Here is a 14,431-nt window from a genome sequence, read left to right as displayed (position 1 = left end):
TAGATTCTAAGGTAGGTCCTTTCTAACTCTGATTCTGTGACTGAATAATACTAAACTCACTGAAATGCCAAGATGCAATATTAAAGAAGCAGTCCTGTGCTACTATTAAAAGAAACTTCACCCTGGAAAACTCTACGGTATTATAATTTGATTTTTAGATTAGTGAACAAGTTTAATGCCTTGTCTAAACCACGTATCTACCCCCAACACCTAGCTTAAATGTTGATAAACAGCAGACATATAGTTTGCTGAACTAAAAGAAATGACCTAAAAATAGGAGAAAAAATTTGATTTGACACATGATAAAAAAGCATCTTGACAACAATGATTTATAGGATTAAATGTGATTGAAATAAAATTTTAAAAATACACACATGTATATATGTGTGTACCTAGAGAGAAACAGAAAGACATACAAAAGAATGGAAAATATCAATGTAGTTTTAGAAATAGAATTACTATTACATGGTCTTATTACATTTCAGATTTGAGATATTTTTAGTGAGAATAAAAACAGAAATATACATAAAAGGACAAAATCATTTAAAGTGAACTTATCAATCATAAAACCTTCTACAATCGGGGGCAGCTAGGTGGCACAGCTCTGGTCTTGGAGCAGGAGGATCTGAGCTGAAATCTGGCCTCAGACACTTGACACTTACTAGCTGTGTGACGCTGGGCAAGTCACTTAACCCCTACTGCCTCACCAAAAAGCAGAAACAAAAACAAACAAACAAAAAAAAAAACCTTCTACAATCTGATGACTTCACAGCTAAGGACAATTGTCAATATACACATTTCAGCATGTAAACGTTTATAACAACTTACTAACTTGACATTTTATATTTGAAAGCAATTGGTCTAAATGAGTGCTGAGCAAAAATTCAATAGCCTCATCCAGCATTTTTTCTTTCCAAAATGAAGTTAGGGTAAATTATCCACTGAAGTGGATATCAAGCACTAGGCCTCAAGTCAGAAAGAACCAACTTCAAATACAGCTTCAGACAAGTACTTAGTAACTGTGTGACCCTGAGCAAGTCATTTAACCTTTGCCTGCCTCAGTCTCCCCAGTTCTAATATGGGAATAATTGGAGTTCCTCTTGGGGTTAATGTGAGGATTAAATGAGATAATAATTGTAAAACACTTAGCACAACATCTGGCACATTGTAGGTGTTGTTTATTTCCTTCCTTCCAATTTTAATACAAAGAAACTAAGGCACAGAAAGCTTCAAATTACTTGACTACAGTCTCAGAACTACAGAGGGTCAGACACACCCCTTTTCTCCCACCCTCCTATCTGAAAAATGCCCATAAAATTTTTTGGACCTCCCTTCATATCAGAGAAGAAGCATGAATTATTATGGTATTAAAAGATAAAATATATTGATATTATACAATATTATATGTATATTTTATGCATATCTGAGTTTCTAAACTTTTTCTGTGTCATCTGCTGGTCTTCGTCTGTTGTCTGTGGCTTCCACAAAACTCTGCAAAAATTAACATTTAATTTCTTATGCCGTCCTGCGATATATCAAAACTGTGATAGAGAAAGCAGCAATGTAGAAGGGATAACTGTAGTTAATATCAGATGTCTTCTGACATCAGAACTTATACTATGTCTAAAAACAGTTCCAGCTGAAGGGCAGATCTTTAAAATCACAGCCTAATTCACAGCTTGATTCACATATGGCAGCACCTGAGTAGCACGTACAGGAGTTAATAGTACACCTAGAATGTAACTATAAAGGACCTAAAGCTGAAAGACATGAGGCAGAAATATTGTACTTACTTTGCCTGTCAAAATATCAACACAGGAAGTGACCCAAAGCAGAGAACTTATAGCTCTAACCACCTGGATACTGTTGTCACTGTGCCCAGACCAGTATTAGCATTTCTGAAATCTTGCAATGGAATTATTTCTAATTATATTCCTCCCATTTTGCTTTCATTGGAAGACAAATGTGCTAAGTCTATCACAAGCAGCAAATAGTGTTATATTTGGCTGATGGATCAGATAAAATGACTTAGCAGAACAGAATTCATTTGGAGTCATATTATACTCAATTCCATTCAAAAGCGGTACTATTGTAGAAGCCTACAACTTAAAATATCTTTGACAAAAGGTGAAAATACAGCTCACCACATTGATACAAGTACACTTTATCAAATGATCAATGTTCACTACCACCAGATATATGTTTATTATAGCCTTAATAAATCTGAAAAGTACTGGTAAAAATCAAATGCCTATTTTTTTTCTTATAATTACCTACCTTGTGGTAGTTGACAATTTATAGCACTTCAGGATTTGCAAAGTACTTTATATACATTATCTAACTAGGTTCACATACAGTAACCTTTTGGGGGCAGGTATGATAGTTATCTCCACTTATTAGAGATTAAGGAACAGATTCAGTGAATTAAAATAAAAATCACCAATCAATAACCAATGTTTAAGCATCTACTATATGCCAAGCATTGTCTTAGGCACTGTTTTTGACAAAAACTCAAAAACAAAATGAAGAACCTTGAGGAGTTTACATTTCATTGTAGTAAAGCTAGATGTATGATGTATGTATGTATGTATGTGTGTGTGTGGGTGTGTGTGTGTGCTTATGTATGTGTGTATATGTAGGTATGTGTGTACAAACATACATATATACAAAATATATACAAAAATTACAGGGTCATGATCTCCCCAGCAGGTAGGAAGACCATAAAAGTCATCATACAAAACAGATGACACTTGAACTGAGCTTGGAAGGAAAACAGGAAATCCTAAGAGGTAGAGTTGAAGTGCATAAGATAAAAGGTCAAGTATAAGGAATAAAAGGTAGAGCATTTTGGCTAAAATATCAAGTTTGAGAAGAGGAGTAATGTGCAATAAGCCTAGAACTATAAACCAGAGGCAGATCATGAAGGGCTTTAAGAGGAATTTATATTTTATCCCAATAGTGTTAAGAAGCTATTGGAGCTTTTTGAGCAGAGAAGGTGACATGGTCAAATCTGTGCACGTCAGTTATCTGTGGCTATCACTTTGGCAGCTAAAGTAGGACAGAATAGAAAGTGGAGAAATTTGAGGCAGAGAAACCAATTAGGAGGCTATTGTAATAGTCTAGGCAATGGGTGATAAAGGCATGAATTAGGGTGATTGCCCTACAGATGGAGAGAAAGGGATGGATACTAGAAATGCTATGAAGGAAGAATCAACAAGATTTGAAAACTGATTGGACTGGGCGGTGGGGTGGAGTGATGGATAATGAAAGTTGAGGATGACTGTAAGGTTAGAAATCTAGGCAACTAAAAGGATGGTAATGACCTAAAGAAAAATGATAGAAATTACATGCACCCTTCACCCAATTCTTCTATCCCATCTTCTCCAGAAAATCATCCCTATACTCCTTAATATTTAATCTCTCACTATGCGCTAACTGCTTCCCAGCTGTCTATAAATGCCCTTATCTTCCCCATCCTTAAAAAACCTCTCAAATGGTCCATCCCCAGAAGCTATTTTCCTATATCTCTACTTCTCTATCCTCTCTTCTCATTTTCTTCTAAAACCTCTACAGTGTGACTTCCAACTTCATGTTTCAACTAAAAATGTGCTCTCCAAAATTAGTAATGACACCTTAAGTACCAAAGCTAATAGCCCATTCTCAATCCTCATTCTTCTTGAACTTTCTGCAACCTTTGACACTGGAGACTCTCTCTCTCCTGGAGACTTTCTCCTGTCTTGGTTTTTGTGATGCCGCTCTCTCCTGGTTCTCCTACCTTGTCTGCTCTTTCTCAGTCTCCTTTACTGGAGCTTCCTGAAGGGTGTAGAACAGTCTGTCCTGGGCCCTCTTCTCTTTTCTCTCTATACCAGGCGTTTTTAACTTGGGATCCATTAAAGTATTATATCATTATTTTCACTATTTACTAACTGAAATTAAGCATTTCTTTCAAGTATGAATTTTTATTAAAAACACTAATTTGAGAAGGAGTCCATGGGCTGCTCTAGAGTGCTAACGGGGTCCCCAACACAAAAAATGTCAAGAATCCCTACTCTATACTAGCTTGCTAGGTGATTCCATCAGCTTCCATGAGTAGTTCAATTATCATCTCTTTGTAGATGATTTTCTAAACTATTTTTCCCAGCAGTAAGCACTCTCCTGACCTCTAGTTTGGCATTACCAACTCCCCAATGGACATCTCAAACTGTATGCACTATAGCAGGAATTCTTAAACTTTTTCCACTCATGACCCCTTATCAGCGCTTCTTAAACTGTGGGCTCCGACCCCATATGGGGTACAGCCATCTCAAACTCAGTATATACAAAACAGAACTTGTTACCTTTCCCTTGAATCTTCCTCTCCTCTGAATTCTGTTATTACTGTGGAGGTGACAGTACCTACTTTCCTGTTACCCAGACTCACAACCACAATGCCATCCTTAACTCTTCACTCACATTTTATATAACCAATTTATTGCCAAATCATGTTGGTTTTAATTTTCACAACACCTCTCATCTTCATCAGCTCTTGCCAGGATTAGTCTGGTTGGTCTCCCTTGCCTCATTTCTTCCCACTCCAGTCCATACTTAACTCAGCTGTCAAACTGATCTTCCTTATGCAGAGGTCTGACAATATCCCCCTCCCCTTCTATTTAATAAACTCCAGGGGCTGTCTATTACCTCCAAGATCAAATATAAAATCCTCTTCTTGGCTCTTAAAGCCCTTCACAACCTGGCTGCTTCCTACCTTTCTTGTATTATTACACTTTATTCCCCTCCACGTATTCTACAATCTAGCTGTATTAACCTTCTTGTTATTCCTTGAACACAGCACTCTATTTCCCAACCTTGCAACTTTTCACTAGCTATCTCTCATTCCTGGAATGCTCTCTCCTTACCTCTGCCTCCTAGCTTCACTGGCCTTCTTCAAGAAATTGGCTCAAATTTCACCTTCTCCAAGAGCGTCTCCCTCCTTCTTTTCCTTTGATAGTGCCTTCCCTCTTAGATTATCTCCCATTTATACTGTGTTTATATGTATTGTTTATACATAATTGTGTGTGTGCTAGCTCCCCACATTAGAATATGAGCTTTCTGAGGATAGGGATTAATAAATGATTGTTGACTAACTGACTGAGGGAGAGGGGTGAGTTTAGAAGGAAAGATGATGAGTTATTTTTTGGATATGTTGAATAACTTGTCAATCAGATTAGTATGAGACACAGCATTCAAACCCAAGACTGCCTGACACCAAGTTCGATGCTCTTCTACTACACTAAGCTGTTTCATGAAAACTGATACATTTTACTTCTCCCTTTTAAACACTGCCTGGATAATTAAACTGTTATATGATCTGCATATAAATTAAAATTGTGTTAATGCTTTATATCAAAAAATCACTTACAGCTAATTTCAATATGTTTATAACTTATTTACATAACATATCAAATACTTACCTTTTGAATGAATTTCTCAACACTCTGTACCACGTGTTTATAGAACTAAAACAAAAGAAATAATACTTTGTAAATAAGATATAATTCTTAAAGTGCAAACTGTGTGTGTGTACGGCACTTTTATGCTTAAATATTCAAAACTGTCAATTTATTATGTGCCTCAACAGATAATCAGCTATATTACTTAACTATAACAGAGCTTCTTTAAAAGAGATAGAGATAATTAGCATTTACAAAGGACTTGATCTTCTTAACAAAAAGAAAACACTCAAAAGTTTCTTCCCTTGGGACAGGTAGGTGGCACAATGGAGAGAGCACTGGCACTGGAGTCAGAAAGACCTCAGTTCAAATCTAGCCTCAGACACTTGATACTTACTAGCTGAGTAACCCTGGGCAAGTCACTTAACCCCATCACCTCACCAAAAAAAAAAAAAAAAGTTTCTTCCCTTTTACCAATAATTGTATAAAACAAACCAATGCTGTTAAACAAGTAATTTGAAAAGTTTAAAAAAAAAATGCTTCTTGTATTAAAATAATCAAATTTACCTAATCATGAAAAAAAAAGGAATAATATAATTCTGTTTATGCGGAATGACTGGAGAAGTGGAGGAATTAGATTAAATCTCTTTGAATAAATTCATAAGTTTCTATATAAACCATGTCATTATTAAAACTACAAAACTGCTGGAGCAAGAAGGGCATCTACCCCAAACCCCTCATTGTACCGGAGAGGAAAACCTGCAATTTAAAAGAATTAAAATACAATAAAAATAAAGTTAACACTAAAACTATGGAAAATGTTTGATAAACCCAAAATCGCTTCTGGATTCCTTCCAGAGTAGAGTTTCTTTATGAACATCAGTGACTACTACATTTTAAATACAGAACATAAGGGCTCTTAGGCTATAATGATAACTATACAACTATACTATGGCATACCCTACAGATTGCTTTTTAGAAGAAAAAAAAAACAACTTGATACCAGTTTGGTTGTCTTGCTCTCTCATAAGGTCAATGCAAAAAGTAAAAAAAATCTGATTATTTGGGCTTTTTGAAAAACCAAGATAAATGGGAGCTTCTTATACATGATGTCCCAAAAGCCTCCTGCAGTTTTAAGGTGTTCTTTTTTTTTTTGATATAGCTTAGACCTGCACTAAGACTTTTGGGACACCCTGTATCTAAGAATATGTAAACTATCTTAAAGAAAACAATGTAAACATTTTGTGTTTGGATAATTATTGTTCTAATGAAGACTTATCAAGTGTCCATAATCAATCTACTGATTTACAAATACTATGTTCTGTTCAACCCAATCCCAACAACTCTAAACTTCCTATTTAGAGCTTTTTTCAAGTTTAACAATCATGGTGGTCTGAATATAAAGCAGTACTTTTCCCCAAACCTAGCTAGTAGCAAACCTGAGGGCAGTCTAAAATCACTATCATTTTTTTTAGTGAATACTTATATATGTGTGTGTGCGCACGCGCGTATTCTTTTTTTCCTTTCAAAGAAGTCACAGAGGAATATAGCCTATATTCAAACCAATAAGGCGTAACTGCCCAGAAGTCTAGGCTAATTTCTAAGATATCATATAAACTTAGTAGTATATATCTCTATGAAGTACATATGCAGGGAACAAAAATGTCTCTCAGTTGTAAAGACTGATCTTTTCTTTTGAAAATACAATAGTAGTTTAAGAAAAATTACTGATTTCTCACCTTAATAGCTTTGATGGCTGCCTTAGTAATCTGTGTCATTTTAGCCTTGGAAATAGGTGGCTTGTAGTCATTCAGGGAATAGAGCTAAAGAAAAAGAACATGTCTTTAAATACAAAGCAAGACTAATCCTGCAAAAGTGATAAAATTTATGTAAATGCCAGACATCTTTCTACTGACAATACCCTACTTAAATTAAAATGCTGCTTCTGTTAAGAGAAATTCTTCAACTAAAACACAAGGGTGTCTTTTTATAGAGTAAAGTATTAAATTGCCCAAGACCTAAACTATGCCTCTAAAAAATTTTGACCAAAAATGTGTATGGATGAAGAATTCAACTTAAGTCTAATAATTCTGAGCTATAATCTTTTTTAAATATTCAGAATTCACTTACTTATTTCCCCCATGTAGAATATTTCCTTTGTGTTATACCGAAAAATATGATTATAAATTTTCTTTTGTGTTATTTTCCTTTATGATACTGAAAAATATGGTCATAAATTTTCTGCTCACATATTTAAATGAATAGTGACATAAAACTTGATCAAACCACAACCTTCATCTAAGTCCTTCCAAAATAAACATTAAAATTCATTTGTTGAGAGACTATGTGTTTTGGATTTCACCAGGTGCTTTTTTATCTACCATTCACTAAGTCAACTTCTTGGCTATCCAACAGATAGCTTAACCACAATGACAACATGGCATAGTTGTTAGAAACTGTTTGGAAGCTCAGCTCAGTTGTCTGCATTTAGGGTTTCAGATCACACTATTTGATCCTAGTTCTGGCCTTAAGCACAACCTGTGATCAGGCTTTTCTCAAAAACCACTGGGTTAAGATCAGGGCCATTCTTACTGTTGGTCTTCTGTAACTACCACTTAGTCCCTTCTCTGTCTACCTAGGTTTGTGATCTCTCCTCTGTGTCTGCCCCTCTGAGTCTGTGTGTTTCCCCAAACTTCCAGCTTGGGATCTTCATCCCTCCAGCCTAATATTTAAGACATTTATTAGATATTCCTACTTAGAAGATTGCTACCCATCTGTTCATTCATACTTTTGCTGATCTACATACTTGGAACTAAACTCTGACCTGAGCTGTTCTCTAGGATTCTGTCTTGACCTGAAGTAGCATCACAGATACAAAGCTTGAAAATCTTAAGAGATGATTAAATCTACTCCTCATTTTACAAATGAGAAAACTGAGGTCCTGAGAAATTCAGTGCCTAATCTAATGTTACAAAGATAGTAAAGTAATAGAGCTGGCATTTGTTTAAACAATGTCCTGACTCCATATACAATAAAGATCCAATAAATCATCTGCTCCTTCCAGATAACCTTGACTAGACTCTGGTTTATTAATTCAGATTTCTGGTACTCACACACCTTGCCCTTTTATTAACTAACCTCCTGACTGGGACTCCTGGCTTATCCATGCCTCTCAGACATAAATGAATTTCTGATCAGTGACTGCCTAATGAATAATGACAACAGCATATAATGCAAAGAGGTAAAGGACTGTAATTTAGGAGCCTTGTTACTTTTTAGACATTTTACTTTGGTCATGTCAATCTCTCTGTGCCTCAATAGGATAGAAGGGATTCCAAGTTACTTTTTTACATTTTCAAATTCTATTCCTCTACCAAAACAAGACTAACTTTTTTGTTTTGTTGCTGGGATTTTAATAAGAGAGGGAGACTAAGTTCCTTCCAGCTTTGTTTATTTCTATCTACCTTGATTATAGCATTCACTTCTTAACTACAACAGACACTCGTTCCCCCATATACAAGCTTGGAGTGTACATTTGAACATATTTTATTCTCATTTTCCTTGAAAAACAAAAACCAGTAAATAAGTGTCTTTTATCACTGCCAGGACATACTAAAGTGTCATGACTACTAAATTAGAGCTTTTGTAGATGCAAAAACAGGTATATTTTTAACTAAAAATACATGAATAATTTTGTTCATCATATCCCTTTCATGTGCCAATGATTCCAAGTTATCTTACTTCCTAATGTTTATGAGAGAAACCATGGGTTGAAGAAAACAGTTCAGACTTTCCCAAACTTTGAATTTCATATCCTTTCTCTTTAAATGGGTCCTACATGTAAAGTTATAAATTTCGCCCCCCAAAAAAATAAAAATGAGAAATTCAAAAGCCAATAGTTTACATGTTATTCGTTATCTAAAATGGCCACAAAAAGGATGGTACACTATAAGTAAGCCCCACCTTCCTTTCTTCATCTGCATTAATGAATATACAACCACTATCATTTAAATCTTAATATGCAGGAGCTTAGATAAGAAAATATTTAATATATGTTTAGTGAACACTTTGGTCTTTCCATCTGTTTCCCAATAAACAGAAAAAACTAACCCTACCTATTCTGCCCCATCTAGCTGGAAACACTTTGCCACTTTCCAAAACTCCTATTATTTTGCTGCCATCTAAATTTGAAAGGTTTGACAAAAAACATCATTGCATTTTTGTACATTTTCAAGGAACAATACAGAGTTCTAAATTTAATTTCAAATGATTTCATGAACTTAACAAATAATACAGTTAGGGTTTGTAGCACACAAAAGAATACATAAAGAAACAAACACGAAGAGGGAAAGAATTCAAAGAAGTTATGTTATTTTGTAAATTGTGCAAAGTACTTATTTCTATCTACACTCAAAACATTTTCTCTCAAAACAGAGTTGACAAAATATCAATATATTTCATATGAAAATTCAAATTAAAAAAGAACTAAAAGAAAATGCCTTTCTTTTTGTCAAGTGTACATCATCTATGTTAAAAGCTGGTAAGATTTATCAGAAATTAAGTCTCAAGTATAATATTCTAAATTTAACAAAAGTTAATAGAAAAGACAAGCAAGAATGTTCACTCTATACCAGAGCTTGGGAGACCTTACCCTCTTTAGCAAATGGGGATATTACTGGCATCTATAGTCAAGTCTCTTTCTCTATGTATTATTGAACAACTAATCACGTAGATGACATTAAATAAGTCACTTAGGCTTTCTAGGACTCAGCTTCTCAATCTCATTTTTTTTGTTGTTTGCTATTCAGTCGCTTCAGTCATTTCTGACTTGTCATGACCCCGTGTGGGGGTTTTGTTAGCCAAGATACTGGAGAGGTTTGCTACTTCCTTCTATAACTCACTTTACAAATGAGGAACTGAGGCAAATAGGATTAAAGTGACTTGCCCAAGGTCACATAGCAAGTAAACCTCTGAGGCCAGATTTGAATTTAGTAAGATGAGTCTTCCTGAATCCAGGCCCAGTACTCTTATTCACTGTGCCACCTAACTGCCTCAATCTCTTATTGATAAAGCTTTTTTTAAAAAACCAAGATGCAGCATCTAGTTCAATAGATTCTCCTTTAGATAAGAAACTGCCTCATTTTTCTACTTAAATCTTCTCAGTGCCTACTACATATTAGGTATTTAATAAATGCCTATCATAAACATCAAAATCATGGTTAATTACGTGGTAATGACGCAACCAGACTATCAAACAGAATTTTTTTTAAGGGCAGAGAAATTTGTAAGAAATAGGTGATCAAAATGAAAAGGTTTTAAAAACACTACCTCAATCACTCTAAAGGAAGCTCAATATCCCACTTCTTGATTTGTATAAAAACTATCTTATGACTTCAGACAAATGAAAAAAAGCTTGAGAAGTCACCTGGAAGGATGTGAGGTATGTCAGTACAATGATAAAGTCCAGAATAATGCAATTCCTGAGGCATTAAGATTCAGAGAAATTCAAAAGCCCATGTGCCCATCTTCTCCATTATTCAAAACAAGCTAAAAAAAAGCAACCACTGAACTAAATTCAAACCATACAATATACAGAGAGAAATTCACTATCCACAAATTCAAGAGTGGTTAGTTAGCAAATGCTACACTGGGATAGATAAATATCTATATTACTTTTGTAGATAAGATCACCTACCTCAAAAAAAAAAATTTAAGTACTGTGCTTTGTTCTATAAAATGTTAAAATCCTAGTAGAGAGATAAGCACAAATAGTTACAAAGTGATCATTTCAATATTCATAAATGAGTGGAAAAATCCAATTTACGGTTCTGGGGAAGTTTAAGAAGAAAAAAGATTACAAGATCCAATTTTGTAGTGTTACTTCCATCCTGTGGATTATTAAAATGTCATGAAAAACATTCTCAGGTGAAGTCTAAACTATCAATGCAAACTTGAGCCTCAATTTGTTCATTTGTAAAACACAGATATAAATTTCAGCTAACACTGTATTAGAGAGGCAAGCACATACATGACATTGAGGGAATAAGTGGACTACGAGTGTTAGAGCAAAGAGATTATGTAGATAAATGTACCGGAAAGCAAGGTCAGAGCTAGAACATGAACACCTTAAAGCCAGGCAACAGAGTTCAGACTTTGTTCAGTAAGAATGGGAAGCCAATGAAGATTTTAGAAACATCAATCTGGCAGTCTGCTGCAGAAAATTATTTGTACAAACTTGCTTGTCCCATCATTTTCATCAACAATAGCATCATGTGTGTAAATTAATCTCAAAAGAATTTTATAAAGATGAGTAAGTATGCATATAAGTCAATAGAAAATTAAGCAAAGAGAGGACTACTGGTTGGAGGAAAAAGGAAAGGTGTTATAGTCTTGAAGGAGTGAAGACTTCTATGAGGTGGTGGTGAGGAGGCAGTGCAAGCTCAAGGAATAGCTAGAATAAACACATGGAAACGAGAGATGGAGTGCTATGTCTGAGACACAGAAAGAAGGTCATTCTGGCTGAACTGCAGAGAATGGAAGGGGGAGTTATGTCCAGTGAAGCTGGAAAGATAGGCTAGGGCCAAAATGTACAAGGCTTTAAAAGCTAAACATGAAAATTTTTACTTTAAGGTAGAGGTAATGGAGTCAATAGAATTTACTGAGTAAGAGAGTGACAGTACCAGCCAGACCTGTGCTCAAGGAATATCACTTTGGTAGCCATCCTGGGAAATTACTTAATCTCTCAGTGCCTCAGGCAATTAAGACTATAAATTGTCTGAATTTCAGAGTTCCAAGACAGGTCAACCCAACTCCTCACCTCCACCCAACCCCACCCTTCAAATCTCTGGGTAATGTTGCACACATGCCCAAACTTCAGGTAATCTAAAGAATGGAGAGTAGAGAAACAATTGGTGGGTACAAGTAGACTGCAGCATATTCCAAATAATAACTGACATTCAATAAGTGGTAGCATAAGAGATAATTTACAAGAAATATATGACCACAAAAAGAGGTAGGCTAGTTACACATAATAGATGAGCCACAGTTCCACACTGGTGCCCCTAATGAAATATAAAAAGACCTTCAGCAAGGGTTCTTCTCGAGTATATGAACTTTTAAAAAATATTTTCATAAGTCTTTTTAATATAATTGGCTTTCTTTGTAATCCCATGTATCTTATTTTAGCATTTAAAAAGATTATTCTAAGAAGGGGTTCATACACGTTGGTAGACTGTCAAGAGGTCCATGACACACACACACACACACAAAAGGTTAAGAACACCTAATCTAGAGTAATGCTTCCGGTAGTCAGTCAACAAAAATGTATTAAGTAACTACTGTGTACCAGGTACTGTGCTATGCCCTGGGGATACAAATCCCAAAAAAGAAAGATAGTGCCACATTTCCTGCCTTCAAAAAGTTTAAAATTTAATAAGGGAAGACTATACCCAAAAGGAAGCTGGATGGTTAGGGAGGCAATATGAGGGAAGGTGGTGCCTGGCTCATGCAAATGAGTAGGAAATGAAGATATGGCTGGGCTGGGTGTCCTCCTCAAAATCAAGTTTTGGAAGGCATTCTTTCCATTCAGAGGGTACAGCCTATGTGTGGGAATAAGGACCTGAACTAGCAGGGTGGCACTATTAGGCACCATTGTATTAGAAATACAATAGATGTCACAAAAGAAAAATCAATAAAATTTGGCAACTAAGTGGATGTGGTATGGGAAAGGAAAGAAGAATAAGACAACATTAAGAAAGCACCTAGATGTCCAAAGAATCAATAATTTAATATATAAACATAATTGAATACTACTGAACCATAAGGAATTACAAATACAAAGAATTCCAGGAAAACATCTATGATCTTTGTAGTTGAAAAATGTACCGCCTCTTAATTACAAAAGTGGAGAACAACGGAGGTGGAATACTGCATATACAGGCTTCCTTCAAGCCTCAGCTCAAATTCCACCTTCTGCAGGCCTTTCTTAAGTTTCTGCTCCCACCCTTACCCCGACAAATGCTTTCTGTCTGAGACTACCTTCCACTTACACTATGTATATGTTATATGTACAGTTATTTGCATGTTGTCTCTTCTATTAGAATGTGAGTTCCTTGAGGGCAGGAAGATACTGTTTTTGCCTTTCTTTGTACCCCTACAAGCTTACTCCAATATATGGCATATTTATTATTGTTCAGTCGTGTTCCATTCTTTATGACCCCATTTGGGGTTTTCTTGGCAAATATACTGGAATGGTTTGCCATTTCCTTCTCCAGTGGATTAGCCAAACAGAGGTTAAGTAACTTGCCCAGAGTCACAAAGCTAGTGAGTATCTGAAGCCAGCTTTGAGCTAAGGTCTTCCTGACTCAGGCCCAGTACTCTATCCACAGAATCACCTAGCTGCCTCTATATGGCACATAATATATGTTTGCTGACTGGATAATGGTCACATGTGGTTCATGAGTTTGCTGGTTTTGATTAACTGTTTAATTTCTTTTTTTAAAAGAAAATCTCACTGGGAATGATTTAGTCATAAATAAATGTTATGTAAAAACAGAAAGCACACAGAGAATGTACAGGAAAAAGAATGCATACCTGACTACCCCTGATGAACTCAAGCCACCAGGTAAGAATTATATTATAGATTAATTACATTTACTCCAAAGTACTGTTAAGAATTGGCAAAGATGACTCTTGGGGCATTGATAGCAATCTTTGAAAAACTCCAAAATACGGAAGATTTGAGTACAAATGTTTGAGGTGCAATAAAAGGGAAAAGAATGGAGTCTGAAAACTACAGACCAGTGAGCTTAGATTCCAACAATATTCTAAAATGTATTATTAAAAGCGCACTTCTGCCAAAGAAAGTATTGAACACAAGTTCATCAATAACAGGCTAAGCCAACTAAGCTCACTTCCTTTATTGAAAGTACTACCATACTGGTAAACCAGTGAAATACTGTAACTGATATTAGCAAAGAATTTGAAAGAGTTCCTCATGTCTT

At 35.4% G+C, this 14,431-nt stretch overlaps 1 protein-coding gene across 3 annotated transcripts in view; it reads right to left on the bottom strand.

Moving 5' to 3' along the window:
- Positions 1-14,431, bottom strand: part of LOC114031509 (protein SCAF8) — a 209,883-nt gene that overhangs the window by 169,363 nt on the left and 26,089 nt on the right. For all 3 annotated transcript variants that reach the window (XM_027846628.1, XM_027846629.1, XM_027846630.1), the window contains exons 2-3: positions 7,169-7,252; positions 5,451-5,495 (exon numbers count right to left, since the gene is read on the bottom strand). In XM_027846628.1, coding sequence (XP_027702429.1) covers positions 5,451-5,495; positions 7,169-7,252 — 129 coding nt within the window. The remainder of the gene's footprint in view (positions 1-5,450; positions 5,496-7,168; positions 7,253-14,431) is intronic.

This window comes from Vombatus ursinus, unplaced genomic scaffold (assembly GCF_900497805.2).
Source record: "Vombatus ursinus unplaced genomic scaffold, bare-nosed wombat genome assembly UNPS02015175.1, whole genome shotgun sequence".
In the NCBI taxonomy this organism is placed as follows: domain Eukaryota; kingdom Metazoa; phylum Chordata; class Mammalia; order Diprotodontia; family Vombatidae; genus Vombatus; species Vombatus ursinus.
Note: the sequence above shows the minus strand (reverse complement) of the source record. Positions and strands in the feature narration are given on the sequence as shown.